This window comes from Diabrotica virgifera, chromosome 5 (assembly GCF_917563875.1).
Source record: "Diabrotica virgifera virgifera chromosome 5, PGI_DIABVI_V3a".
NCBI classification, from domain to species: Eukaryota; Metazoa; Arthropoda; class Insecta; order Coleoptera; family Chrysomelidae; genus Diabrotica; species Diabrotica virgifera.
Genome location: NC_065447.1, coordinates 14,185,165 through 14,208,120, shown reverse-complemented (window position 1 = coordinate 14,208,120; position 22,956 = coordinate 14,185,165). Strand labels below are relative to the sequence as shown.

General features: G+C 32.9%; 1 protein-coding gene across 1 annotated transcript in view; it reads left to right on the top strand.

The window, feature by feature from the left end:
• Window positions 1-22,511, top strand: part of LOC114326926 (protein sidekick) — a 1,222,968-nt gene extending 1,200,457 nt beyond the window's left edge. Inside the window, exons 26-27 of the mRNA XM_050652287.1 lie at window positions 3,292-3,608; window positions 16,652-22,511. Of these exons, the coding sequence (XP_050508244.1) occupies window positions 3,292-3,608; window positions 16,652-16,894 (560 nt within the window). The 3' untranslated portion in view covers window positions 16,895-22,511. The remainder of the gene's footprint in view (window positions 1-3,291; window positions 3,609-16,651) is intronic.
• The last annotated feature ends 445 nt before the right edge of the window (window positions 22,512-22,956 follow it).

The window sequence follows — 22,956 nt, the reverse complement described above, 5'->3', positions numbered from 1 at the left end:
GTCAGAATAATCCATTTCAATTACCTTGTGGTAAGGTTTACTGTTTTTTTCAGGGTGTGCAGTCATGTACCACCCTTCTGGTATGTACACGTCAACTTGCTTTCCACGGGACTCTATTATACTTAGTGAGGGAATGATGTGTGTTATATGAAAAGTTCGATCTTTCACAATCTATAGCCTGATCAATCTCGCATGTAATTAATTCTAAATTTTTTGAAAGCATAAGATTTTTTACCACTGAGGTGCAGATTTACTAAATACACAAATATTAGTCGGGTACCAGGTATCAATCCAAACAAATATAAAATAAAAATAAATATTCTACTTACCACCTTCGAGATTATCTCTGTTTTCTTTATTTTTGGTCCAAACTATTTAAAGCTAAATTAACCAAATTTTTCCCACGTGAAAACATTTTTCAAAAACTTACACTTACAAAGTGAAAAAATGAAAGCAAACATCAAGTCATGGATAGCAAGGGCAAACGACTGATAAAAAATAAATTTTCTTATTAAATTCTTATTTAATTTGCTTATTAAGGGTAAGATATCGTTAGTGAAAAAAACGTTTAAATCTAACCAATGCGTGGACCGGTTGCATTATATTGAGTGGTCAACAGAGATATGCCACTCAGATTGTTGTTGACTTCGAATTCTTTTAAGATATAGATAAATAAATTATGGAAGTCAATGGACACAAGCAGCTTATTGTCGTTGACTGTTTTAAAGTTTGTGTGCTAGATCTATTGGCGAATTATAAAATAGTAAAAAAGAAGACATTTATGGCTCAAATTGATTGACCACGGAATTTTTTGAGGGTTTTAAATACATCCTATGTACTTAACTCAATTTTGATAAATTTGTGGCTTGGCTCCCTTGACCTCCACGGCGACGATTATTGCAAAGAAATGACTTCATTTTCATAAAAGCCGTTGTACTCATTGCTATTCTGCGTTTTATTTATATGACTGGATCTAGTTGGTCCGTTATAACAGTTCCCAAATATGCAATTTTTTGAACATTTTCAACTTTGACTCCATTTAATTGAATTCAAACATTAAAAATTTGGTATTGTTTAAGTTTATTTTAATGCTAATTTCCTCTCCTACCTCGTGAATACGATCAAGCAAAATTTGGGACCTTCATTGTTTTCTAACAGAATTACAGTATCGTCCTCATATCTAATTCCATGAAGTGGTTCCCCATTGAATTTTATTCCATGTCTCCCAAGTTCCCAAGTACTGGTCCGAGTAAACATTGAACAATGTTAGAGACAGAATGCAACCTTGACTGACTCTTCTTTGTATGGAGATTTCGTCGGTGTAGTTATCTCCAATGTGTACAATATCATCTTGATTCCAGTACAAATTTTTAACGATACGAATATCTTTATCTCTCTATATTGTTTAGCATCTGCATCAATTTTACATGCTGTACTTAATCTAATTCCTTTTCGAAGTCCACGAAACATACAAATATATCTTTTTTTGATCACGGCATTTTTGTAATAGGATATTTAGCGCAAAAGTGCTTCCCTAGTTCCCATAGCATTTCTAGAACCAAATTGGATATCTTCGAGATCTTCTTCGCATTTGCGTCTAATTCTGTTGTGAAGTATTCTTAGCAAAATCTTAACCACTAAAGAGTGTGGCTCATTAGGCTAATTCATTGACATTCTGAGCATGTTCTAGCATGTGTTTTTTAGTTATTGCGATGAACAAAGATGGACTTACACCAGTCTGTGGGAATCACTCCAGTGTTATACAGGGAGTAACAAAAATACAGGTCATAAATTAAATCACCTCTTCTGGCACCAAAAATAGTTCGAATGAACCTAACTTACCTTAGTACAAATATGCACATAAAAAAGTTACAGCCCTTTGAAGTTACAAAATGAAACTCGATTTTTTCGAATATATCGAAAACTATTAGAGATTTTTTGTTGAAAATGGAAACCCACATAAAAATTTTATGGGGGATTTGTTTCCTTAACCCCCCCCCCCCCCCCAAACTTTTGTGTATATTTCAATTAAATTATTATTGTGATACCATTAGTTAAATTCCATATTTTTAAAACTTTTTTGGCTCTGAGTATTTTTTCGACAAGGCAGTTTTTATCGAGTTGCGGCTTCTTTTCTAATATGTTTATATAAAGATTTTATGGGGGTTTTGTTCCTTTAAACCCCCCAAATGGTTGTGTACGTTCCATTAAACTATTACTGCGACACCATTAGTTAAACACAGTGTTTTTAAAACTTTTTTGCTTCTTTGTATTTTTTCGATAAGGCACCTTTTATCGAGATGTGGCTTTTTAATATGGTTCAAAATATACCTAAAAATGTAAATCATCAATACATTTTCCTACTATTATCAAGTCTCTAAAATCATACTTAGCCATATACAAATATGTGGTGCATTTGACAAATATGCAAAATATCTCGATAAAAACTGACTTTTCGAAAAAGTACTGAGGCAAAAAAAATTTTGAAACATTGTGTTTAACTAATGGTACTACAATAATAACTAAATTGGAACGTACACAAAAGTTTCGGGGGTTAAAATGAACAAAACCCCCATAAAATTTTTATGTGGTGTCTGAATTTCACTATAATTTTTTCTTAAGATACTACTATAATACCATAAGAATGCCATATGTTCATCTTCAATAAAAAATCTCCCGATTTTCATTTTGTAACTTCAAAGGGCTGTAACTTTTTTTATGGGCACATTTGTACTAAGGTAAGTTAGGTTCAATCGAACTATTTTTGGTCCCAGAACATGTGATTAAATTTATGACCTGTATTTTTGTTACACCCTGTATATTGCTTTAAAAAATTTTGCTACTATTTTTATGATATCTGTATCTATTAGTTTTAGCACCTCAGTTGGTGTATTATCTTGACCACAAGCTTTCCTAATTTTAGCATTTCTTTATAGTGTATTCTACCTCTGATTTCATAATTTCTGGGCTATGAGTGCAATTTTGGTAGAATTCGGTAATATTGTTTCTGTCATCTTCAAACAACAACTTCTGTTTCATTTGATTTTATAAGCAGACGTGGATCCATCAATTTCAAGATGTCGTCTGCAATCCTCCTATTTCTCTTGATTAAGTTACTTCTATAATCATTGTTTGTGGAGATTTTGTTAACTTGGTTTTTAAATTCATTTCATAGTTTCTCTGGATCTTCTAGTTGTTCTTCGATGTTCTTTATTCTATTGTTAAATTCTTTTTTAATGTTATCTTTAATGTATACCACAGTACCTTCTTAACCTTGAACAATATTTGTAGAAGAAGCTCAAAAAACCCTAGAAGAATCCATGGCGATGTCGGTCGGCGATCACCAGGACCTGGCGTTGGACTACTACCGTTCCCGCAACGGTAACGCCAGCACCAACAGCCTCTCCAATCTCAACAAGAAGGGAACGTTGTCTCGGAAGCCCCCTTCTCACCAGCCGCCTCCGGTGGTAGGTAAATCTCCTCCGAGGCCGTCTCCGGCCTCCGTGCCCTACAACTCTGACGAGGAGAGTTTAAAGGGCTACGACGAGAACCCGGACGATAGTAGCGTCACCGAGAAACCTTCCGAAATGAGTTCCTCCGATTCTCAAGTAAGTATTTTGGTGATATGCTTTATTTTTAGTTTTGGTTTTTAAGGTTGATAACGTATTGTACACTAGGTATTACTTCGTAATAAGTTTGTCAGAGCAAATTATATAGTGCTTGAAATGAAACTTATTTTGTATGAATATTTTACAAGATTAAGAAAACCAAGGAGCTATTAAGATAGATGTAATAGGAAGATTTAAACGACACGTAGAGAAAGAAAAATATTACAGAATATAAACTTAAAAAAAATCACAGATTATATTATTCGATGTTAGTGATCAGCATAGAAGGTTTCATGATATTCTATCATGTATGTATATGTATATAAGCTGTACACTCCCGTGGAAGTTATAGCTGTTTTCACTTTAATGATCCGTTAAGACATGGGGGATCAGTCCACTTTTCTTCTAATCTGTCTCCTTAAAGCTTCTGGTGTGTCTTCGTTTCCGTCACTACTTTTCTCCACTCATTTCGGTTCTCAGTCTTTTTTTTTTCCAGTTTCGAATTCCCATAACTCTTAAGTCGTTTTCGACTTGCTGTTTCCATCTTGCTTTTGGTCTGCCTTGTACTCTTGTCTCAGGGGGTATCCAGTTGGTAATAACTTTAATGGGATCGTCTTCACTTTTTCTACTTATATGACCATACCACCTTATTCTTCGTGCTTTTGCTTCTTTCACTATGTTTTCTCCTTCCATCCATTGTTCTATTTCGTGGTTCATCCAGGGTCTTCTTTCGTTTTCATTTATTACTTTTGGTCCCAGAATGTTATTATTTTTCATTATTTTTCTTTCAAATACTTTCAGCTGTTCTTCTTCTTTTAACGTTAGGGTGTTGGTTTCTATGGCATACATTACCACTGGCCTTATGGTAGTCTTGTATATTTGCATCTTTGTACTTCTACTTAATTTTTTATCTTTTATTATTTTTATATTTTTGTGGTAAGCTCTATTTCCTGCTTGTAGTTTCTGTTTCAGGTCTATTCTTTCATTATCTCTACTATTATCTCTACTATCTCTACTGTAATTATCTATTATCATTTGTGTTAGTCTTGTTTTCTTGAATCTGCTTGCGTTCATGTACTTTGTTTTTTCCATATTTATGTCTAGTCCTCTTTTTTTGCCCCTTTTTCTATTTCAGAGAATGCCTTAATTAATGATCTTTTGCCCCGGGCTATTATAACGATATCATCTGCATAACCTACTATTTGTACTGCATTTTTATTGATTATTCCGTTATTTGTTGCTTCTTTTATTGCACAAGCTAGAGATGTAATGAATAACTCAGTTGACAGGGCATCCCCTTGTCTGACTCCGTTTTGGACCCTAATCTTCTCTGTTGTCTTTTGACCTAAATCTATTACTGCTTGTGCCTCTTTCATTGTCATTTTTATTACCTGTATTAATTTGCCTGGTATTTTTATGCGTGTTAGATCTTCTATTAGTTCTCCTCTTTTTAGTTTATCGAAGGCCTGTTTAAAATCCACAAAAAGCATATGCAGTTCCATGTTGTGTTCATATGCTTTTTCCGTGATTTGTCTTATTATGCGAATAGCGTCTATCGTCGATTTTTCTTTTCTGAATCCATTTTGGTAATTTCCTATGATTTTTTCGGTGTGCTCTGCTAGTCTGTTCTTTATTATTCCCGTCATGACCTTATATGTCACATTTAGCAAGGTGATTCCTCTATAGTTTTTGCATATTTTTTGGTCTCCATTTTTGGGTATCGTTATAATTATTCCCGTTTTCCAGTCTTCTGGCATTCTTTCCTCTTTCCAAATCGTTACAATTAATTCATGTATTTTTCTAGTTAGAGCTTCTCCACCATATTTGATGAGTTCTCCGTTTACGTTGTCATAACCCGCTGCTTTTCTGTTCTTGATCTTCTTGATACTTTCTGCTACTTCTTCGTATGTATGTTCCTTGTATTCCTCCGCGTCCTGTCTTATCCTTATTATGTTCCCTTCCTGTGTCATCTCACCTGTTGCTTTATCCTCGAAATGTCTTATCCAAATGTCTTCTTCTATGGCTACCATCGGTTTTGGTTTTTTCCCTAATTTTAAGTAATTATAATATATAGTGGTTTAGAATTATTTCTCATGTTTTCTCTTTCGATGTCCATCATTATTTCTTCTAATTTTCTTTTCTTTTTCATTTTACATGTTTGCTTTGCTATTGCCCTTGCTCTCCTATATGTTTCCATATCTTCTGCTGTTCCTGAGTTTATCCATTTCAATCTGGCTTTATTTTTTTATCATGTATCTATATAAAAATGTGCGATTCGTATTTTGGTACTATCTCGGGTATTGCTCGACCCAAAAATTTGTTTCCCACCTAGGTGGTCGTTGCGTCTTCCGCCCGACCATCAACAATCACCCTATTCACTGTCATAAGGAAAGAAGGATCTTGGAATGCAAAGACATCCTGTCGTTCTCTAAGCGCTCTGAATTTTTATTATTCTGGTATTCACGTAGAAATGACTTTTTTCTTCACCTTGAAATGAACTTCACGAAGAAACATTTTTACTAGGAAAAATACAGGCAAGAGCCTAATGTGTACAAGCGTGTGCATAAGGGGAGCCCGAACAAGACTGCCTATTTTCACCTAAATATAATAGCCCGATCAAGGAACACAAAACTTTACAAAAACCTCAAGAAAATTAAAGGAAGGATGAAGATTTGGGAATAGGTAGTTGAAATTGTCTATTATTATACAAGAAAAAGTTTACAATTCTAAACCGTCTCCATTTTACAAAAATAGGGAAATAAGGCTTGGTTTTTCATTAAAAGTGCTGTATTTTAAAAATACTGAAATAATAAAAAAAAAATGTAACAGTGAAAAATAAAATAGTCCATCAGAGTGATTTAACCTTAAAGATTGGTCTTAAAATTTTTTTAGATCTCGATTATTTTATGAGATAGCCTATTTTTACCTAATAAGGGTTGAAAACCAAAAATTTTTAAAACGGTCTTATTCGGTTAGTTTTGTATCAATTAATCTGAAAATTGGTGAACACACTCTTTACAGATTTATTAAGGGCTTGAGGTTAAGATTTTCCAAAAATTTTCAAAAAAAATTTACGACCAGTGGAAAAAATTTTAAATTTTTTTTTTAATTTTTGGAAAAAGAACTGAAAATTTTGGTTTTTCTTGTAAGTATGTACTTACCTGAACAAATTACATGCGCGTGCACGTATCCTATATTATTTTCTTTTCGAATTAAGTTAATAATTTGAAAAACTAGAATTTTAAAGTACATACTTGTATTTTTAAGTTAATTATGTCAATATAAACATATAAAATAAAAATATATCAAAATTTCTCAAAAAAATATTTCTGTTACTAAATATTTATTAGGTTTTCTAAAGTTCATTTAAAATTAAATTAACTTAATTAAAAATAAATGTACTCTATTAAGAGGCTACATCAGCGCGTCATCAATATATTTTTTAGATAGTTCTTCGAACTTTCAACAGTGCGGCAACAGTGTGTCGGCAGTACTACAGTGTCAGTGACACTATACACTATACTATCAGAAACAAAGGCACAGTAATGTGATAACAATAATTATTATACTTATAGACTCGCTAAATGTTGCCATGTCAGTCAAGTTCGATTTCTTGTTATAGATATAGATAATCGTTTTTTAGTAATTCCATTGTGATACAAAATCTAGACATGGGATAAAAAAGTTTATTTGAAGAAACTGTATTTTTTTGTTCTTCTTAAAGCGGCACAGACTCGTTTTTTATATTTAATTTAATTTCAGAGTAATTTCTACATACTAACACGTTTCTTAGATTGGGCTCTGTACAACAATTCTTTACTATATTGCGAATATGTGTGCCAGATATCTCGACAGAATATTCAAAATTAAAGTTGCAATCTTGGAACGCGTTTTTCGCGCGCTGATGTTGCCTCCTAAGTTATAAAGGGTCAAATGAGTATGAAGTACTAAAATGATAAAAGGTGCAATGAAAAATCGTTTATTGTATATCGAACTGGATCGTCACTGTTCACATTTAATTAATTAATCTAAATTATTCAAAGTTCATTTTCATCTTCGTCTGATGTAAAATTTGTGTCTGAATCAACTTCATTTATAATAGAATCAACTGTAAAATCATAATTTTGGGTCTCTTGGCAGCTACCATCTAAACTATTATCATCTTAATCATCAGAAACTATAATGTCATCCTTTTTATGATTTGTACAATTACCAGTTTGACAACTTCCGCATGCAGCATGAAAACGTTTCTCCTCTTTTTAATACGTATTTTTGTCTACATTCTAATTTCATCACAGTACAAAAGCATTTTGTGTCTATCATCTTTTCTTTCTAAACTTACATTTTTTAATGTTTCATTTCCACGTTTGACAATTACAATTTTTTCGTTATCACATTCTAAATGTTTTTCAAAAATAAAACATGAATTATTATTATTTGTTTCACTGTTCGCACTCATTGTGAATATTTACACAATTATTTTATAACAAACAGATCACTTTTATTGATAATAAGTTATAAATTAAAAAACTTTGACAGCCGAAAACGATAACAAAACATTGCAACGTGAACATTGCTCCAATTTTTTAGGTTATGTTCGTCTACTGTGTTTAGGAAGCGCGCCGTTTTCTCTTTTAAGCAACTTTTTCACCTGTGTTTACGTGCCCCATATATTTTTACCTTTGCAACAGGCCTGTTGTATATATATGTAGTATGTTATTCAAGCCTTTTTTAATATGTTCCCATATTTTCATTAAAAAAAGGCTTTCAGAAAAGAATGGCATCGATTTTATTAAAACATGACATTTTTTGTAGTTGTTTATAATAAGTGAGCCTTATTTAAAAAGTATTCTATGCATAAGAAAAATAGATACCGCTTTCGAAAGAGTACATTTTCAAGTACCTACAAGCATATTTTTAAAGTTTTTTATGAATTTTCAACAAAGATATTATTGACTGAAATCTTGAAAATTGACTTAAAATAAAAATCAAAAAAATATCAATTTTTTATCTCCATACAAATTTGTATCCTTTAAAGTAACGTTGTGCAATTTTAAATCTAAATGTTAATTAGCCATCTTAAAACGTAAATCTAAAAGGAATTTTAATTTAAATGATTATGTAAATTTTTGTGACAAAAAATATGTGTTGCTCTCAAAACTTGTATTAGTATATTTTAAAACATATTTTTCTAAATTAAATAATTTGTAATTCACAATGAAAATATATTCACGTTAAAATTGATATTTTTCTAAAGGTATTATTTTTTTTTCGTACATTTTAATGTTCGATAAATGCCCCAAATTATCGATTTAGAAGTTAGTTTATTTTAAAATGTGACATTTTTGTTGCGCGCGCAATTCAAATAAGCGCCCTTGTTAAGTACTTTAAAAAGGGCTATGGGTTAGAAACGAATCAAGATGCAAACAAAGTTTTTAGTCAAAATGGTAGGATCAAAGTACCTTGATGATTTTTAAATAAAAATTTTTGTTATTATTGCCTTATTTTCCGAAATACAGCACTTTTAATGAAAAACCAACCCTTATTTCCCTATTTTTGTAAAATGGAGGGGGTGTAGAATTGTAAACTTTTTTTTATAAAATAATAGACAATTTCAACTACGTGTTCCCAAATTTTCATCCTTCCTTTATTTTTTTTGAGGTCAGATTGTTCTTTGATCAGGCTATAACTCATATTTATACACATCTGTGATTGTCATAGTGGGTATTTATCGCTGTGTTTAAACGACCCTTAACTAGCCAACGGGAAAGTTTGGAGGCAGGACGATGCGCATCGAGGGGATTATCGATATTAATCTACTACTAAGAGGGGATTGACAGGCCTCTGGAGACTGGAGATTTGTGACTAGAAAAGATTGCAAATAATTCATTCATTTGTACAAATATATTGCAAGAGGTTCATACAAGTTTATATAAGAGTTTTTAAATGTGTATGCAATTATCGCACAACTCATTAACTTCCTGGTGGTGGTGTTATCATCTCCTTCTTCTGCATGTGCCACCCTCATTAGGATTTCATGATCATTTTACAGCCGATGATTTGTAATGCAGTATGCCTGCGACTACGTGGAGCTTGGGTACAGATATCGGTAGGTTGGAAGTGACTGAATTCTACTCCGCGACCTGCTATTACAAGTAAGCAAAAGAAAGACCAATAATACAGGGTGTCCTGAAAAGATTGGTCATAAATTATACCACAGATTCTGGGGTCAAAACTAGGTTGTTTGAACCTCACTTACCTATATACAATAGTGCACACAAAAAAAGTTACAGCCCTTTGAAGTTACAAAATGAAAATCGATTTTGTTTCATATATCGAAAACTCTTACAGATTTTTTATTGAAAATGGACATGAGGCACTCTTATGATAGCAGCATCTTAAAAAAAAATTAAAGTGAAATTTGTGCACCCCATAAAAATTTTATGGGGGTTTTGTTCCCTTAAACCCCCCCAAACTTTTGTGTACGTTCCAATTAAATTATTATTGTGGCACCATTAGTTAAACACAATATTTTTAAAACTTTTTTGCCTCTTAGTACTTTTTCGATAAGCCAGTGTTTATCGAGATATTTTGAATATTTGTCGAATCCACCACATATTTGTATATGGTTAAGTACGATTGTAGCGACTTGTTAATAATCTGAAAATTTATTTATAATTTACATTTTTAGGTATATTTTGAAAAAGATGCCACATCTCGATAAAAGGTGACTTATCAAAAAAAGACTAAGAGGCAAAAAAGTTTTAAAAATACTGTGTTTAATTAATGGTACCACAATAATAGTTTCATTAGAACGTACACAAACATTTGGGGGGTTTAAAGGAACAAAACTCCCTTAAAATTTTTATATAAATATATTAAAAAAGAAGCCGCATCTCGATAAAAACTGGTTTATCGACAAAATAGTAAGAGGCAAAAAAGTTTTAAAAACGTTGTGTTTAACTAATGGTACCACAATAATAAATCAATTGGAACGTACACCAAAGTTTGGGGGGGGGGGGGGATTAAGGGAACAAAACCCCCATAAAATTTTTATGGGGTGGAAAAATTTCACTATAATTTTGTTTTAAGATGTTCCTATTATAACAATGAAACATGTCCATTTTCAACAAAAAATCTCTAATAGTTTTCGATATATTGAAAAAAATCGATTTTCATTTTGTAACTTCAAAGGGCTGTAACTTTTTTTATGAGCACATTTGTACTGAGGTAAGTTAGGTTCAATCGAACTATTTTTGACCCCAGAATGTGTGGTATAATTTATGACCAATCTTTTCGGGACACCCTGTATAATAGCAACAATATTTAAAGATAAAAAAAGTGAAAAATAAACGGCAGAGTCAAGGTCGGTAGATTGAAAGAAGAATAAGGCACGCAAAAACGAAGACAATATACAAGTTCTTCACTGTCTTATCTAGTAGAATGAAAGAGATGACAAGAAATTCTCCTAGATGAAAATTAGTAGTATTTCCAGACCAAGCAGCCTAGTGTCATAGTGAATGATAAAAGAGTTGAAAGAGACTGCCTATTTCTTTGTCTGTGTTTTTTTAGCAGCTACAGACATACCATCTCGTCGACTTCTTTTGTATGAATTAAGTGAAGATCAACCAACTTCCACACTAACCTCGCCTTTCTGAACATTTTCAATGTATATTTCAATGAATTTTCAATAAAAGTGCTACAGAAAATTCTTTCACTATACGAAAAATTAAGAAAAACAATTAAATCAAGAAATGAAACAATAAAGAAGACAAGGACGTGAGATTTCATGGTTGCAAAACAAGACAATTAATCTGTAAGAAGTAAAAACAAATAAGAAAAGACATTGTTATATAGAGTTTCATTAAATACGGTACACCTTTAGAAATATATGTTTTGGTAATTATTATAGTTTTAACACAGTAATTGTGTATTTTTTGTATATTATGATCTCCTAGTAGTAACTATGCAGTTTTAGTTGGGCTGTAACATTTTTTCGGTGTGTAATATCACAAAAATTCCGAAGGTTTTATTTAATAAACACTTAACACTTAAAAAAATTGCATCTGAAAATTTCGAAGCATAATAAATATAATCTAAATATTTATTTATATAGCCCGCTTAAGGTCCAACTTTGAAAAAAATTGCGTTTGATTTTAATTTTTCGAATGCTAGATTAATCTCAACTATATTTGCAAAATTAAAACTCGTACCTAATCATAGCTGTATAGTTACTATTGTCTGTAACCTGTAACAATAAAGGTGAAGATTTGCAAATTATTGTACATATTCTAAAAAAACTATAACTCGCCAATCCTTTTCAGTGCACCCAAATTCAAGTGGAATGTGGTTTGTATCGAAAAGTTTAGTCAAAATTCCTAAATAAAAGTGTTAAAAGACGTAAACTCATTTTTGCACCGTTTTTATTTTTAATTTTTCTCAGTAACTTCAATGTAAGGCCGACGATGTATTTGCGACAAAAACGTGCATTTTTATCTCGATAATATGCATAATAATTCTGCTAGTTAATCGACTCCATGGTGGCCAACAATTTTGAGGGAGAATCGAATTAGAAAAAAATGCTATTTAGTTTCTAATTATTGCAGTTTTGCACGAAAAGCAATTTATTGTGCTTTTTTAGGCTGTGACTTTTTTTGCGAATAGGCGAGAGACAGTACTCTAAACTAAATAGACGCAGCGTTAACACTAGATGGAGTCCAAATTCTTACTTTTACCCAAATACGCGAAAGTTGTAACTCTAAACTACTAAATGCTGAATCCAGACTTGATCGATTGTAAAATCATACTAACTGCATTCAAATTATAACTGCCTCGCCTATCAGGGGTTCTAGGTTCAACATTTCGGTAGGTAAGAACACCTTTTGAAGGTAAAAATTCTGTGAGGCCATAGCCGTTCATAGTAAGTTAAATGCTGCGATATGGGCCATACAAACTTGACGGCAATGTGGCTGCCAACTACCCGCGTTATCTTGTCGCAAATATGTCGTCAGCTTAAGACTGGCTTAAATACAACGCAGTAAATGGTAGATATGCTTGACATTTTAAAAATAAAAAACGATAAATAGACACATAATGATCTTTTTCTTGCATGATTGTTTAATTTCTTCTTATTTTCTAATTATATTCTGTTAAGCATGGGAATTGCACATCTTCAACTTGAGATATATAAATGACAGCGATAATTATAATGTTTTTTATGAGTTAAAATGCTACAATTTTTGATGAATTATTTTTTCAATATTTTATGCACCTGTAAAGGTAAATGGTAGATCAGGTGAAAGACGGTTCACTAAATATATTAAAAATGGGTTTTATGGTATTTGTCTAAATGAATATTTTGAAATTTATGAGTTAAAATCACATTCAATAAGAGGAACGTTTTTTTATCATTTTATATGACTAATGTTCTAAATAATTCATCAAAAACCGAAAAATTACTTGCTTTATTTGTGCTGGTTAACTATTAAATAAATGAAACCTGCTTTTACTAGAAGTATTCTTAAAAAAATCAAATGTAATTTTTTTGCATACATAATTTATTTTGATTACGTTAGTGTCTTCATTAAATTGGTTAATTGAAGGTCTTAAAACAGATTTATCATCATCATTGGTACTATGTCCCATGTTGAGCTTTATTCCTAGTCTTATTCCTCCAACCAGTCCTTTTTCTTGCAGCTTGATGCTTAATGTCGTCATTATATTGGTGCTATATCCCAAGTCGAGCTTTAAAATTCGTAATATACTCCCTAATCACCGCTTGCCATGTTAATCTGGGAAGAATCCCCACAGGAAGAAGGCCCTTAAGATGCCTGCGAATGCGATTGAGAGATAATATATGGTCAGGTTTAAGAACAATGGAGCCACCCACTGATCCAACTATCATGGACCACCGTTCGAGATGGAAGCGAGAGGTGCAGTCAGCCTAGACCTATCTCGGGTTGTAGTGCTACGAGAAGAAAAAGAAAAATCATATTAATCCATTCGGCCGTATTTCTTGCAGCTTTCTCTATTTATCATCTAGACCATCCTTTAATTTTAACCTTGGTTTGCCCCTTCGTCTAGTTGTTTGGGGTTTCGTCAATATAATACGTCGTGCAGAGTGAATTTAACTTGCTTTGCCTAGATATCCTGTCCATCAGAGTCGTCTAATTTTTATTGCAGTGATTATATCTTTGGCTTCAATTATTTCTTTCTATGTTGTTGCTTGCAGGTAATATTATAGCTGTTCAAAAAGCTTAACATAATTCATTAGCTTGTGCTCTTATTCAAATTGCACACTTTAATTACTTCTAGTAAATATGGTTTCGGTTGGAGGCAGGTGAGAGTAAGTGTATTACGCAGTTCCAGTTTAAGCTTAAAAATAGTTAATAGTTCATAGTTAAAATGACCACAATATTGGGTAGAAGAATGGATCTTACGTCAATACTCTTAACATAAAAACTAGATTCACCACAACTATCAGCCAAAAGATACTGAGATATTTTTGGCATATTGTAACTAGAAGAAGAGAAGGCAATAAGCGAATGATATGCTTTTTCTCATGAGCATCTTTCAGTGCGTCACAGTTTTTCGATTTCTTTCTAACGCATTAAATTGTATGTGACAGAAAAAAACGCACGTCGGTGATTACATTTCTTCGGTGACATTTATAACATTTATTCTATTTGTCAATAGATGGCGCTATAATCGAAAATAAAATAATTTGCCAATTATATAATATATCTACGAATATAATCTGAACAATTTAAAAGACTATACAAATCAAAGAAAATACCATTTTATAAATGCAATAAACACAATTGATTTATTTTGCCAAATTATCATGGACTTACCTTTTTTTCTATTATTTGTGACCCACTGAAAAATGCTCCTGAAAAGAAGCATAGTTAAAGTTAACGTATCGGGCAACAAATCCAGAGGAAGATCTCCAGTACGATGGTCATACCAAATAAGGGACATGACTGGTTACTCGCAAATCTGGATCTATCTGTTTTATGGAATGATCATTTCTTTAGTTAAGTACACATTTCCAACAATAGTACCCGGCCGAGCTCAATATTAATGACTGTATTAGTTTGATTGCAGAACTATATAGAAATCGCTCAACAGTGTGTCTTAGGGCCGGTATTTCAACAGCTACTTAAGCTTTTGCTTAGCTAAGCTTGTGTCAAAAGTCAAGGAGAAGCTTAAGCTAGGTGCCGTATTTCCATCATTTCCTTAACTAAAATGGTCCTCAACTGTAAAGTTAATTGGTTTGTTACCTCTGAATACGTCAAAAAGCCAGAACTAACTGTTTTGAGGTAAAAACCATTACTGTTGACATTTAATTTTATCTTGTCATCTTTATTTGTGTCATTTACTTTACTTAATTTTGTGTATATGGTACATGTGTTGCTAGTATATTGTCTATATTTTCTCTAGTTATATTTTTTATTGTTATTTTGCACAAGCAATAGATCCGTCTTTGTAATTTTGTATATTGGATATATCCCTTAAAATGTCAAATTTGAATGTGTTTAAATTGTAAAATAAATATATCAAGCATTGTAGAAATAAATAATTTTCAAATGCCTACACCTTCCTAAAGGAGTAAGAATTTTAATAATCGTTAATAATCCAATAACATTATTACTCAAAAGTTGGTTTTCAAAATAACTCTGTAATTATTAATCTATAGAAATAATTTCAAAAAACAGAAAACAAATTTTAAGCAAAGGCTTAAACCAACTCCCGCGCGAGCTTAAAATTATTTGGTTTAAGCTTACGCTTAAGGCTACGGCTCCACGGGCGAGAAATTGACGCTAGAAGTAGCGGTAAAATTACGGCAGCAGCACAGCTGTAAAATCTTGGCGCCACGAGAACGACAATTTACAACATGCATAGCGCCGCATCTTGGTTTGTAGTGGCTCCATGCAGGGTCGGCGATAACGGGCCTGCGATGGATGCACTGCAGGCGGGCGCTTCTATTTGAGGGGCTCCAAAATGAGCTTTTTTCTGTATACATGTTATACAAAATATTGTACTAATTAAAAAAAACCGGGCGTCTATGCTAATTTTGCAGATGGGACTTCATCACCCATTTTCATAGGTTCACTGACATCTTCTACGGTCTTTCGCTTCAAGGAGTTACTTAACATTTGACGATTGAGCATATCTTCGTTTAATTCACAATGATTGTTGTCATCCATAATTTCCGTCACTACGTTGTCCCCTTGGGTTTTTAAAATTGCTTTACATTTTTCTTTCGCCTGCGCACAACAAATTCAACGCTTGTCATCATGCCGTCATTTTTTAAAGATTTGTGAAAACGATATTTGAAGCCATTCAACACAATCAATTGTTTTCCTTTTTCACTAAGAACAACTTTCACAGAATTCATTTTGGCAATCAACTCAAACCGTATCGTATACAGATAGATCAAGCTCTGTAGTGTTACCCTTCCTTATTAACTTATTTATTTTTAGCATATAGGCAAAATGCTCGGACAGGTCGAATTTTAAAATAATCATAGTATATTATAGCATCAATGTTTCGAACTTTACGCGATCCCTCTTCAGGTGACAGGCATAAATTTGATTTTTTTAAATAGAAAGTACATCATGTGACACCTCATTTAAAAGCTTTTGAAATACTGATTACAAACATGTATAATGCTTTAATCCTTTTTGAAAGCGTAGGTGTAAAATTTCGATCGAATTATTTTTAAATGCATTCATTTTTTTCCAATCCCATTTATCACTCTTCATTTTACTGCTACTGCTAGCGTCAATTTCTCGCCCGTGGAGCCGTAGCCTAAGCCTCAAATTGAAGTGGAAATACAGGCATCTAAAAGCTCAGGCTTAAAATAAGCTTTGACTTAAGTGCGGTTTGAAATACCGGCCCTTAGTGTGAAAAAAGCCTTTAAATTTCAGCGGATTATATTTGAGCTATTTTTTACTTTCCTCATCTGCCTCACAATATTTGTTTTGCCGCTTAGAATTAACATTATCATAAGAATCGATAGTAACGATTATTTTTTGCAGGGTTCAGAGAGTGAGAACGAGAGCGTTCGATCAGACCCCCACTCTTTCGTCAACCACTACGCCAACGTCAACGACACCTTACGACAATCGTGGAAACGACAGAAACCCGTTCGGAACTATTCGAGTTACACCGACTCGGAGCCCGAAGGCAGTGCCGTCGTCAGTCTGAACGGGGGCCAAATCATCATGAACAACATGGCGCGGTCGAGAGCGCCTCTGCCGGGTTTCTCGTCGTTTGTATAATATAAGGAATTTATTAAGAGTAAAAGCGTGTGTCATAATAAAGCGGTAGATGAAAATTTGATGATATTTTTGTATAATTTGGAAACGACGACACGCTTGTAGGATTTTGACGTGATAGGAATGTTTTGTCGATTCTATTTAAGATAGAATCAAAACGTTTACTTATTCTTAGTAGTATTCTTAATTTTTATTTGTAGACCAGGGCATTTAGCACTAAAAACGCCCAAATAAATCGATTTTTAAATACAGCTCATAGAGACTTGCAACTTTTTGCAGTGTGTTCAGAATGATGTCAGGAAAAAAGTATACTGTAGAAAAATGGGCGGAAATGCATAATTGAATGGGTGATTGGAAAAAGGATAACATTCCTGACAACCATATTTTTAGAAAATTAAAAAGACAACTGTTTTGCTTTGAAGCCGCTAGAAGGCTGCCGGCGATTTTATCGTTTTTGCGCTCAGCTGATATCAGATACAAATATTCATATAATGGCTATCTCATTTGACCAAGTTAGATAGCCATTCTATGAATATTTGTATCTTACTGTAATTCGTAATTTTTTTGGAATGTTATCCTTTTTAAAATCACCCATTCAATTGCATTTTAAAATGCATTCAAAAGTGTATAAACCTATCAAAATAAACATATTAAGGACCAAATTTTGTTACTCGGGATGTTTTTGAGATCGCTAAACATGACTACGCCATCAGAACCGACCCACGGAGCACCTGGTGCCAAGAGTCACTGCAAAGGCACGTCATCTGGAGATTCGAGGGTTTTCGGCACTAACTTGATGCAAACAGATTACTTGGAGGTTCTTGGAGTCGCTGAACACGAATACGCCATTCGAACCGACCTCCGGAACACCTGGTGTTGTGTCACTGCTAAGACACGTCATCATCTGGAGTTTCGAGGGTTTTCGGTGTTAAATTGATGCAAACAGATTTCTCGGTAAGGTTTTAGGGTTGCTGAAAACGAATATGCCATCAGAACGACAACCTGAGCTCCTGGTGTCTAGGGGCACGTTATCTTCTGGAGTTTCGAGTACTTTCGGCACTAAATTGATGTAAACAGACTACACGGAGGTTTTGGGATGGCTGAATACGAATACACCATCAGAACCGACTCCCGGAGCATCTGGTGACCACGGTTATGGATAAGGAACGTCATCTTTTGGAGTTTCCAAAGGTTTTTAGCACTGAATTCATGCAACTCGATTACCAGGCGGTTTTTGGGTCGTTGAATACGAATACGTCATCAGAACTAATCCACTGACCACCTGGTGCCCAAGGTCACTGCTAAGGCATGTTATCTCCTGGAATTTGGAGGGTTTTTGGGTGCCAGGTGCACCAGGAGTTGGATCTGAAGGCGTATTCTTGTTTAGCAACCCCAAAAACCTCCGAGTAATCTGTCTGCATCAATTTTTCTGTCGAACCTGGGCACTAGGTGATTCTGTGGTCGGTTCTGATGGCGTATTCGTCTTCAGCGGCCCAAAAAATTCCGAGTAACAAAATCTGACCCTTGATACCCTTGCTTTGACCCGTTTATGCACTTTTGGATACTTTTTGTGCGCTTTAAAATGCAATTATGTATTTCCACCCATTTTTGAAGTTATTCTTCTTTAGGCGCGATTGAGAGTACAATTTCATAAATTGCGCGCATGCGCACACAGACAGTATGTAGTTCCTTGCTAATCTTTCAAGGTAGGTAGGTATGTATGTATCTGTATCAGCGCAAATAAGTCATTAAAAGAATATATTAGTCTTTTTAGTAAATGTATTATTAATTTATTATAATTTTTGGATTTGTCTTTCTCTGTAGTAAGATAATAAAATATTATGTACCTAGGTATAACATTTTTATACGTCTATTTGTCACCGTGCTGTGTATTTATATCCGAAACATACGTGTCAGTTAAAAGAAGCTCCGTGGTGTAGTTGGTAGAGCGTTGGGTCAGAGATTGGAAGGTCGCGGGTTCCAATCCTGGACGATTCATATATTTTTTTAATTTTTGGTTGTTTTAATAAAAATTTTTTGAAAGTGGTAGATAAGAAAGTTTGTTTAATATTTAAATAAAATACAAATAACCTGTTAAGTATATTTACTTCGTTGAAATTATATAATAGAAGAATAACTTCTTACGTGCGTACAAAGTACACACACATTCTTTTTTTCTATAGTAGACTTATTTATGACATCATGCTGAATACAATGCAAACAGTTGCAAGTCTCTAGGTGCTGTATTTAAAAACCGATTTATCTTGTGCTAAATTCCATGATCTATTGATAAATCTAAATACTTTGTTGTCTAGACTTTAGTTTCAAAAACGTTTTTGTTGATTTAAAAAGAATTTCATTAGTGTTTTTATTACCTATTGAAGGTATATTTAAGTATATACATAATATGTATTTACTTTTATTTTGTAATATACAATGAATCAAAAGTAATTTTAAATAACGACTGACTGACTCTGTGGTTCAAAATATGTAAGCGTGTCGTGGTAAGTAGTAAGTTTGTACGATTTGGTACATTTTGACATCTATGCTTATAGATATATGAATACGTATTAAATTTTTTTTTATTTTACAATATTTTGTGGGTTGTCTAGGTCTGTATGTCACGTGTCAATGGAAAACCTACGTGGAAGAAGGAGGTATGTGACATTCTCTAAAATTTTGAGTTTCCTAGTGAATGAACGTGATAGATGGCTTCTCCATCATATGAAACTTACACTGTACCTCTAAAAAGCTTTTTAGAGGTACAGGGTAAGTTTCATATGATGGAGAAGTCACATATCACCTTCATTCACTAGGCAACTCAAAATTTTAGATAATGTCACATACTTCCTTCTGCCACTTAGGTCTTCAATTGTTTTCCCATCGTTTCGGCCGGTTATCGTTTCAGGTCAGTTGTGACTTGGTTCATTTTAATGGAGTCGCCAATGTGTAGGGAAGTTATCAACACATGTGTGACCTATTTATCCAGGTGGATAAGTATGATGTTGAAACTAGATTGATATATCATATTAGGTAGAATTTTTGACGGGTTTTTTTAAATTTTCATTGTTTATTAATATGAATGGAGAAGCCTATCTCATTATTCTCTCCTCAAAGATATATATTGGTGTCTTCAATCTCCTTGCGTATTTGGACTATTTAAGCGTTTGTTCTTTCATACATTTTCAATTTTTCCAGCAATTATACATTTCTAGATCACATTTTATACTGGTCTAGAAGGCCGTAGAGCTTCCTAAGTGTTCTTTAATTGTTCTGGTGTTAATCAGTTGAGCTTCTGTTTATACTTTCCACATTAAATTGAGGTTGTAGCATTTATTTTGTCTAAATTACGTTTTATCTCTATTAGCTTTCGTTATGTTGTGTTAAAAAGAACATAAAGTATATATCTAAATAGACAGTATATTTCTTTTCTGCCTGGATGTCAGTATGTACAAATAGTATAGACAAACAATATCTTTAGTATCTTCTTACAATGTGATCTACTTATTTAGTTTTTTTTTAGGTTTTAAATATGCGGTACTAGTGTATATAGGTATGAGTGAAAAGAACACCGTTGAGTAGAATGAGGTTAACAAATACGATTGCTAGAATTTTCTGGGGTTTTTGTTTATATATCTTTTATATTATACATATTTTGATATATTTACATTTGCTTTTATTTTATTGCATATTGTCGCAGCGCTTTTATATCTGAATAAGATCTCAATTCCAATTGAATTTTTTTGATTTCAGTTAAATTAATTAATTAAAACTTGAATCAGAACTTTATAGAGATTTTGCACATAGTTCTCTCTAGTACTACAAAAAAACTCGGTTATTTAGACTGAATTTGTGCTGATAGCACCTACACATTTCTCCGTTTATAAAGAATTGACATATACATTACTTACTTCTTCTGTGAAGTACTACTTTTAACTAATAGTTGATAGTGGCATCTACACAGGTTTCTTCGTGCAAACAACTGACAGATACAGTACTTATTTCTTGCGTTAATTAGTACTTTTAGGATCTCACATCGACAGTTCTTAGACCCGATGCATTTTGTTATTAAAAACTTGTGTATTTCTCTCTACAAAAGCTGACACGTACAATATGTTTGTCTTCAGTCTGGTACTACTTTTACCATTTTATATTAGCATTCGCCAGGCACTCTTCATTTTGGAACTAAGATCTCTGTTATTTACACTGAATTTGTGCTGCTATCACCTACATAATTCTCATTATCCAAAGAACTGACAGATGCAGTACTTATGATATCATAGGGATAGTCCCGAGAGACAATCGATGTTGGGACTAAAAACCTATGTCTTTCTACACAGAACTTTGTTTTTAGTCCTGTACTACTTTTAGACTGCATTTGCTCTATGCATTATCATATACAGTTCGTAAATCTTTCAGCTGGGCATAGGTAATATACATTGAGGCAATTGTGGCAACTGCGCTAACCTGCGTTAGTTGGAGCTTCTGTTCGAGTACGAGTTTCTGGTGCAAAAGAGCTGTTATAACGCATATAATGAGTGAGTTTGGAAGCAAGGCCTCTATAAATAAATCAAATATAAAGATTATGATTAATGAGTTAACAATAATTCTACTTTAATTTTTAAAATATTTTTTATTTAAAAACTAATTTCAAAATTAAACAGACAGTTTCCCCATTGCCTCAGGCTAATAATATTCAGCTACATACAACATACTACATTGTCATGTGTTGACGTTTATTTGTGTCAACCAAAATGAATATGTAATTGTCATTGAGAGAGCGCAGTTGCCACAATTAACTCAATCCCAGGCAACCAAATAACGTTTATAAAACGTTGAAAAAACGTCATAATTATCACCAAACGACGTCAGTTTATCACGTTTTTTCGACGTCGAAGATCACGTGAATATGTCCCACCATAAGCCACGTCATTTTTATCACGTTTTAAATACGTCATATAAAAAACGTAGTTTTTACGTCGATTTTGCGTCGTTTTTTAGATTTAATTTTCATTTTATGGTTTTAGAAATACACAATAATTGAATGGGTCCACTACATGGTTTGTTTTTGAGAAGTCAAAGAAAAAGTTTTATATTGTGATAATGGTGAGTTTATACATTTTAAAGGTGAGTAATACAGTATGTATTTAAAAACTGTATTACTACCCTTAAAATGTATAAACTCACCATCATCACAATATTAAAACTTTTTCTTTGACTTCTCAAAAACAAACCATGTGGCGTTTACAACGTTATTCGGCAGGCCCATTCAATTATTCGTATGGGCATTGTTAGTATTGCAATTTTTCCATTTAAGTAAAACCAAATGGAAGGCTTGTTAAAATGCATAGAATTACAATATCCTCAATGCAACATAATATAACATACATAGGATATTCACTTTTTATATTATAAGTATTTACTGTGTCAAAAGTGAAACAACATATAAACTAATAAATCATTTATTAACAAATTAAACATTTAAGTCACAATGTAATAACAAACTTAAGTTTAAACCATTTAAGTTATATAATATATATAATTATTATAATTATACCACACACTTTAAAGGTACGATTCCGACAACGACTGCAGATGGCAGTTACAGTTGTCACCATGACAGACGTCATTATTTTGCACTAATAATTTGCATAATTATTAGCAACTGATGTTCTGCCAGTCAGCAGTTGCAGTCAGATGTCGGAATCAGTCTCATACAGATAAATAGTGCAAAGTAGTAACGTCCATAACGCCGAGAACTGCAACTGATGTTTGCAGTTGCTGTCTGCAGTCATTATCGGAATCGTACCTTTAGTCAAAAATGAAAACATACAAATAAGACCCAATATATTGAATTTCAATGAAAACTATCTGCTTTATATTTATAAATTTTAAAGAAGACGATTGAATGATAAAAAATAGGACAAAACTATAATAGTCTGTGTTCTCACATATATTTCCATACTCTTATAATCCTCAAAATGATTTCAAATAATTATTACAAATTTTTGCATACAAAAAGATGCACAGACACCTGAAAAATATATTTTTTGATTAAGGGACTG